Source organism: Malania oleifera, chromosome 2, assembly GCF_029873635.1.
Source record: "Malania oleifera isolate guangnan ecotype guangnan chromosome 2, ASM2987363v1, whole genome shotgun sequence".
Taxonomy (NCBI): Eukaryota; Viridiplantae; Streptophyta; class Magnoliopsida; order Santalales; family Ximeniaceae; genus Malania; species Malania oleifera.
Window position 1 is genome coordinate 117,436,679 of NC_080418.1, and position 8,813 is coordinate 117,445,491.

General features: G+C 34.3%; 1 protein-coding gene across 2 annotated transcripts; it reads right to left on the reverse strand.

Moving 5' to 3' along the window:
* Positions 1–3,203: 3,203 nt before the first annotated feature.
* On the reverse strand, positions 3,204–6,838 carry LOC131148573 (probable calcium-binding protein CML48). Of its 2 annotated transcripts, XM_058098366.1 has the most exons (5): positions 6,200–6,838; positions 5,348–5,394; positions 4,135–4,310; positions 3,702–3,720; positions 3,204–3,559 (listed from the first exon to the last, which is right to left on the reverse strand). In XM_058098366.1, the coding sequence occupies exons 1-5, from the start codon at positions 6,537–6,539 to the stop codon at positions 3,455–3,457; spliced, it is 687 nt and encodes a 228-aa protein (XP_057954349.1). In that variant the 5' UTR covers positions 6,540–6,838; the 3' UTR covers positions 3,204–3,454. The 2 variants fall into 2 exon arrangements, with proteins under 2 accessions (XP_057954349.1, XP_057954350.1); XM_058098367.1 differs by lacking the exon at positions 3,702–3,720 and having other exon boundaries at positions 6,200–6,834.
* Between the last annotated feature and the right edge of the window lie 1,975 nt (positions 6,839–8,813).

The following is an 8,813-nucleotide window of genomic DNA, read 5'->3' on the forward strand; positions in this document are numbered from 1 at the left end:
GGGGATGTTAAATAATAGTTTAAATATTAATTTGAGGTCTAGGGAAGGCTAGATAAGTATTATTTTGGAGAAACAGATTAATTAATTTGGAAAAAATGTAAATTGCAGGAATTAAATTTCGGGCGCTAAAGGCATGAAATTTTGGGTCATAACGAATTTCTCAGTAGTCAGGTAAGGGAATAAACTAAAGCAGTAATTTGTCATGCAAATTATTATTGATTATGAGTAAATTTATTTTCAGAAAAGCATATGTTATATTGTGTATTACGAATGAAATGTACGATTAGGAAAATACTGTTATGATGATTAAAATGTATATGTATGTATAAGATGTAAGGAATTCACGATTTTAGAATATGAAGTAAGGTTTTTTTTAACAGCACATGTGTGGCATGAATATTGTTTTACGTGGAATGTATTATGATTTGAAAAATTTTATGAACGAAACATGTTTTCAGGTATTATGAAAAAATGAGTTATGTTGTGATGGTTTTGACGATTATATGATAAATGATGTATTTTCAGAATATATATACTTGAAACAATTTTGGCGCGAGGCCATATATTTATGTTATCGACACGAGGCCGTATTTATGTTATCGGTACGAGGCCGTATTTATGTTATTGGTGCGAGGCCATGTATTTATGTTTTCGGCACAATGCCGTAATTACTATATTTTCGACACGAGGTCGTAATGATGTTATATATATGATCATGTATTATATGTTATCACCACCAGGATGTTAGTTTAGTTCAGTTCAGGGGCTCGGTACCGTAGCTATATTGTAGATCAGATATCTACGTTAGATTAGTGCTAACCATCCCACGAGGGGATGGGAGATGGATAGTCGATGTGGCTTTTCAGTAGCGTGTGGACGTCCACCTGGTAGTCCGAACCAGGGTGTGGTGGGCTCATCGTACTTACAGACATATTTGACTTGGCAGTGGTCGGCCAGCCATTGTCGGGTCCTGCCTTCGAGCTGCACAACCCGTCATGGGGGGTAATACATTACACCAGCTAGCTATTCATCCTGGGTATATGTTTTCAGTATTACCAGTATAATAGATGTTTTATGTATGATATGACTTATTAGAAAATATGAAAGCATGTGATTATTCAGTATGATATGATGAACGTTTACAAAATCTAAAATGTACTATATACGTATAATTGCATTAAATATTCATGTTGCCACACAACTCTATTTAGTTTATTTTCCCTTACTGAGAAGTGTCTCACCCCCAAACTTAATTGATTTTTCAGGAGCCCCTGAGAGACCGGCGGGTCAAGGCGGCCGTTGAGCTAGTGAGATTACCCTGTGAGAAGGGTAAGATTTTGTAATAGGGTCAGAGTTATTTTGTGTTTGACCCTAGAGATATTTTGATGTATATGAGGATGTATAGAAGTACAATTTTATAATGTTATAGAAAGCTCTGGTATTATGTTTTATAATTGGATATTTGAGATTTTATGTTTACTGCTGCTAGGTTTTTCGCTGTGTTTGACAGGTGTCCCCACTACCCACGGGTTCGGGTTGACCATTTGATCTATTATGTGACATTTTATATTAAGAAATTGAGAGATGTTACAAATGGACGCAGGGCAAAGTTGGATCTAAGTCTTGGGTCTTCAGGTTAGTTGACTATGACTCGAGTCAAGTTGACCTGGGTCCCCGGTCGGATCTAGGGCACTCGAATATGGGTTATTGGACCCGAATGTGGGTATGGGTATAAGAATCTTGATCTGGATATAGGTATTCAAGTTTGATTTTCAAAATTCGGGTCAGATACCTGAGTTATGTTTGGAGTATTCTAGGAAAATTTTTGGGTTTATTAGGTTAAAATGGATTTATGTTATGTTCAAATTTAAACTCTAATTACATAATTTTGAGTTCAAGATTCAACATGCCAGAAATTGAAACAAAATTAATATAAATTAAAAATACCAACCTCTGTTCCTGAAATCTCCAATCTGCAATCTCCTCTTCTTTTACTCGAGTCTCTTGAACCTCAAACCTCGAGCTCTCACTCCTTATCCTTTCTTCAGTAAGCAATTCTCTTCTTCTTCAATTTCTCCTCCAATTTGCCTCACCAAATTCTCTTTCTGATTTTTTTTTTTTTTTTCGCCCCTCTTTTCACCCTTTAGAAGCTCACTATTTATAGGCTAAAATGGGAACAACCCACTTAATTATAACTAATCAATCAAATTTAAGTTGAATTGATCCATTTATGTTTGCCTTAAAATCTGATTTTGTTCACATGTTTAATTATACAATTTTCCACTTGTCTAATTGCGATTTTCCTTTTGTAGTTGTACTGTTGCAGGTTTAAAGATGAAGATGCTGCTGACCCACTAAATTTTTTTTGTTTCATTTTTTTCCTTTTATATATACATTTTTTATTTTTCTATTTTTCTCTTTTATTATATTAATGAATAATTCAAAACATTTGACTAAGAAAAGAACCAAATGGGCACTAAAATTAGACTTAAAATATAAATTCTACTATATAATCCGTAGACAAATAAAATTAAAAGATAAATTAAGAAGCGGATAGATTCACAATAAATTAGGCATAACACCAATAAAAGATAAGATAAAGGAAGGGTGACTTAGATGGATTTGGCGTTTGAAACGTAGATCAAGTAATGCTCCAACAAGGAGAAACGAGCTAATTTTTATTAATGGGATTAGAAGAGAGAATAACAGACTTAAAATAACTTGAAATGAGATAGCAAGGAAAGAATTTAAACTCTTAAAATAATTGAAGAAAATGATCTCGATCTAACGAATTAGTAGGAAAATGATTTATATAACAGACCTGACTTAGTACAATTAATACCAATAATCATTTATTTCATTATTTTTTAGGATAGACAAAAAAACCCAACCATCGATAAAATTTATTGTTTCTAAGATACAAATTGAAGTCTTGAACAATCAAGTTTAATTTTAACATAGGTTTCACCATCTATAAGATAAGTTCTACGTTCCAAAATTTTCAAAATATATTATACATTCCGTGTATGTATCTCAACATTTAAGGGAACCATGTTAAATTTTGTGCGTCTCATTTTTTCTATTCATCATCCAAGTTGTTTATCATACAACTCACTAAGCAATTGAAAATGGACTAAAAATCAAATTCATTAATCCTATGTTTGGGAACTTAAATTTAAATTTGTATAAATTTAGAAGAAATATAGTATAAAATTGTGTTGATTTTCTTTTAAATACATACAAATTCAAATCCAAAAACTGAAATTCACAACTGCTCACAAATTCAACTTAAAAATCGATTGGCCAAAGAATGGATACAACACACAATTAGAATCCCGAAACTCCTAATTTCTCAATGTACACGTTTCGGCTTAAACCAAACAAACAATTGCAATCACATAAAACAAATCAGGATGGATTCAACAATGGAATATTATATATCTTTTCAAGCCAGTTATGAAACAAGAAATGGAAGGATCATGGTCATGAATGTGTCATAAGTAAGCGTTGCTGAGCCTGTATAGCGCGGATCCTTCTCCTTGAATTTTTCGGTCAATCCCTGAAATTGCCATTCAACAGATGTTTAGATGTAAAGCTGATTTGAATTTTTCATGCATTTTTTGTTGACTAATTAAGGTAGAAATGGGGAAGAAAAAGGATTGGAAGAAGTCAAGATTTACAGAAATTAATTGTCATCTTACCTTCACAATCATTCCGCACCTGCAAAATTCAACAAACACAATGAATTATTGATCAGTTTTGGTAGGCAAGGTAATAATATTAAGAAAATCCTAAGGCCCTGTTTGGAATTTGAAAATATCAAGGAGAGGAAAAAAATGACAAGGTTTACTTTTTTTTTATATTTGGTTACGAAGGAAGGCGAGAAAGAACATAAGATGTATACACGTAGTAAGTAAATGAACTAAAATTTGATTATAGAAGTCATATCCTTCCAGTTTTCCTAATTTTTAATCATACTTGGACAAATTCTCATACTTAATAATATTTTAGATAAAGAGAAAATCCAATAAATATTGAAATTCTTTCTTATTTTCTTTTAATTTCCTTTTCCTGAATAAAATCCATGATCCAAACAAAGCCTACACAGCATGCATTGGGAAAGAGAGGGCTTACTCCACAAAACTATCGAAATTGAGTTCACCCTTTCGCCCACTTCCATCGTCATATTTGGAGACCAAAACCTGAAGAACGGATGGCGGGATGGCATACCCAAGACTATAGAGAGCATTTCTCAATTCCATTGAATCAATTTTACCACTGCGGTCTCCATCAAATCTCTGAAATATGGCCTACAAGATAAATGAGAACAAATTTATTTTCACTATCGGGTAGCTGGAGGGAATGTTTAGATTCCGAAAATAAGATCTTCAACTGGGCTGCAGCAAACTTCCCCCCCTTCCTTTGTTTTTCAAATGAGGGTACGCTTACATTTTCAGCAGAAGCCAAAAAAAAATCCTTGTGGAAAACTCAAGATCTTAATAACCAACTGTGGGCTGGGGAGAACCAAATGCGGACTGTTTTGAAGAACTCAACATCTTACTCAAATGAACCACAGAATTGCCTCATGCTTAAATTTGCAAAAATACAAGGCTGTGGACTAAGAGAAGGCTGCTTAAAAACTATGAATCTCAGCAATTGACTTGTTCCAAGTGCATAAGACCAGGACAACTGTTAATGCCCGGTCAATACAAATGAGTCTCTCATATGACATGTGGACATGACATGATAATATCAATCTCAATGCATCAATTGGCATCCTCATTCACACATCAGATGTATCTAATATTTTCTACAAGCTGGCACCCCTTAACAGAGGCGCACCAAATGACCAACAAGGTCCAAACTCAAGGCGAAAAACCTAGACCTCATGATAAGCATCTCAAGCTAACAGCATACTTGGTTACGGGGACAATTTGGCAAGTTGGAACTCAAGCTCAAAACCATGAAGCGATAATAAGTGCTTTCACTAGTTAATCACTAGTAGATTTTGGAGTTATATAAGTTGGCTTAAACCCTACCCCAGGAATAAATTTTGGGCCAAACAAAGCATGTCCTAAAATTTGGGACAACTTGCGGACCTCCCTTCCCTGCACATGCTGGCAATTGCAATTTCATTGAGCAACCGCTATTTTTGTATTGAACTAATGTGTGACATGAATCAAAGGAGAAATATGCAACTAAATGGTTTTCTAACTTGTCCAGGAAAGAAAAGTAAAAAAGCCATCAATCATTTTCTCTTGATCTTGAAAATACAAGACAAAACATGTTCCCTGCTTTTTCTTTTGGAGGGTAATGATAATGAAGAGGAGGGGATAGGATTACTCACATGCCATTGACCCAGACAACTCCACAATGCAGCAAACTCTTTGGGCCCTGCAACAATAGAATTAACTTATAGGTCAGTTTCATACCAACATGCCAACTTGTTCAATGCAAAAGGCACATGATTATAATTGTGAAGGGGAACAGAGGCCCTTTACAGAGCCAACGAACTAAAAAATAGACGCCCCAAAAACCAGAGAGAGAGAGTATAGCATAAGCAAAGCAAAAGAAAAAAGCAACAGAACTTTTATAAAAGAAAAAAAGAAAGTAAACATAGCAGTAACTCCTAAAAGAGAGAGAGAGAGAGGTGTCAAAGATCCTATCATCAGCATAAACAATAAAACGGACGCGTAGATACCAGTGTCTAATCCAAAAAAGAAAAAAAAAAAAAACAGCAGCAAAATTTTTGTAAAAGAAAAATAAAATAAAATATAGCAATAATTCCTTTAAAAAAAAACGAAAAAAAGAAAATAAAGAAAAAGAGTAAAAATTATTACGGGTTTAATTTCGTTATGGGTTGACAGTTCTAGGGTTTAATATATATATATATATATATATATATATATATATTTCAATTGATTGACAAAATACATTAAAGCATATATCAAAATTACAGAAACTTCGTCAGAAATTAAGCAGACAGCAAAGAACACAACCAAATTCTGGAGCAAAATACCGATTACAAACCACTCTACTTATTTGATCGCCAAGAACACAAAACAAAACAAATGAAAACTTGAAAACTCAAAGCTAAAACCACAGTTGCTGGGAAACATTCAAATACCCCTTTCGCCCCACAATTTCCTGGCACCAAATTCCGAGAAAATCAGAACCAAACACGCAAGAAAAAACTCACCGATTCTAAGCGAATCACGGGGATTTTTAAAGAGGAACATGAGCAGCCGAATAGTCCGCAGACTAAACCTTTGGTACCCAGAAGAAAGCGCCTGCTGCAACTCATTCTCGTCTATGAACCCACTCCCATCCCTGTCAACCATCTGAAAGCTTCTGATGACATCTGGGTGCGTGCCCGGCGGGAAACCGGAGTAACCATAAGACGAAGAAACCTGCCCGTAAGAGTGCCCGTACTGGGGTGGAGGATGCTGGTACTGTTGCTGCTCCTGCCCGTGCGACTGGGGCAGGGCTGGTGCGGAGGGAGCGTAGGGATCCGGTGGGTGTCCGCCGTGAGAAGCCATTGAAGAAGATCTCGAAGAGAGCCAAAGCGCAGGCGAGGAACAAAGCTGGGGGGTATCTGAGATTCAAAATAAAGGGTGGGGTTATATTGAGAATACAGGAAAAGACAGGGGCGGGTTGGCGATGGAGAGCTGTCAGCGTTGACAGCGTTATGGTGTATTTATCGTTGTCGAGTTGGGAGTTGGAAGAGGTTCTGCGCGGCGAGGCCGCGAGGTGTTGAATCTGGTGACGAAGCCGCCTACGGAACCGCGCCGCGGTGGCCGCCGCTTGCGTTTGCGGAGTATTTTCCCGTGCCGCGTCCGTTGTGTCTAAATTAAGTGTATGAAATATGAACATGGAGACAAAAAATACTACTCTTGCAGGTGACATAAAACGTGTCTTGATTCAACACTACTCTACTGCTGACGTAACCCTGCTGTTTATTTTTTTATAGAGATGACAAAATAGATTTACGGGTCGATGAATTTTAAACTAATCAAGGCATAAACGAATTAGATCGTAAATAGATCGAGATTAAACAAGATCCAACCATAAAAATCCTAATTCGGTCATTTAATAAATGAGTCACCCATTTAAAAAAATTATTTATTTTAAATTTTCATGACAATTTTTAAAAACAAACAAACAACACTCTTTCTCCTTTCTTTTTTAAATTAATATTTAAATAAAAAAAAACATAAAATATAGAGCCATGTGAACAAACAAAGAGCACTGCTTCTCCTTCATTTTATTTATTAATATTTAAATAAAAAAAAAACGTAAAATATAGAACCTTACAACACTCCTTCTCTTTCATTTTATTTATTAATATTTAAATAAAAAAACATCAAATATAGAACCTTTCATAGACCTATGACAACAGTCCTTCTCCTTCTCCTTTCTTTTATTTATTAATATTTAAATAAAAAAAACATAAAATGTAGAACCTCGCAAAGACTCATGTGGCCATGTATATTGTATTTGTCAAACCCTGATAATAAGCAATTTTTGTTAATATATTGTCTTTTGTTATGAAAAATATGTGTCACCTCTTATATTCCACTCCTTCATCTTCCACCACTTCATTTTTCCACCCCAATTAATACTTTGCTATCCTTATTACCCTATAAAAGGGCACCATCCCCTTCTCATTTGGAACACACATTGCATGCTTGTACACACACTTGCATGCTTGAAGTAGGTAGCTATATAGAAAGAAGATGAGAAATAAAGAAAAGAGAGATATCTTGTACAAGTCCGAAGATATTTTGTACAAGATCGGTTCCAAATCATCTTATAATTCCTGCCGAGATAGTGAAGTTTTTTATCTTATTCGCCCATGGTGTAGGCATAGTCGAACCATGTAAATTTCTCTCTCATTTCTATTTATTTTCCTTCATCTTTTATAACATGTTATTAGCACGAGACTCTAACTATCTAAGATATTTCTTTAAATCCTATTTAATTTATTTCTTGTAACTTTTATTACATTAGAGTATAATATTCTCTAGAAGAGAATATGTCTTTCAAAGTTTAAAGAATACCAATCTACAGAAGAGATAGTAAGATAGTCCTCCTGAAGATGCTATATATTTAAATCTCTTGTCTATATATTTAATTTCCTGAAGAGACAAACCTCCTGAAAAGGTTATGTATCTAATCTCCAGAAGAGATGATAATATTTACCACCTGAAGAGTGTATATTTTTAACCTCCCGAAAAGATGTTAAATTCAACCTCCTGAAGAGGTGAAACGTTTATCCTCCAAATGGGGTAGTATATTTAACCTCTAGAAGAAATGGTAAATTATTACCCAATTTGATATTGTAAATTAGAATCATACTCCTCAAGAGTACAAATTGAGAAAAATAATATAATGTTCCTAAAGAAACATATTTAAGTATCGTGGAAGGGTAGAAATAATATTACATTATTATCTCAGTTTTATTTCAGTTTTTACATTTTGTTTTCTAAATTGCCTTATTATCGTTAATTTATTTAGATGTAGAACATAAGTAAAGTTGAATTTGTTTCCCTTGATATCAAAAGTAACAATTATTTATCATGGATTCTTGATGTTGATATCCATATAAATGCAATGAACTTAGGAAGCATTAATTTAGATGAAAATACCGCATCCCTATAGGATCCCACAAAAGTTATGATCTTCATCCATCATCATTTAAAATTATTAGCTCGAAGTTAAAATTATGTGATGAAAATATTACTGATGAAGACATGCTAGAAAAAACTTTTATTACTTTTCATCCCACTAATGTGCTTCTGTAGTAACAATAT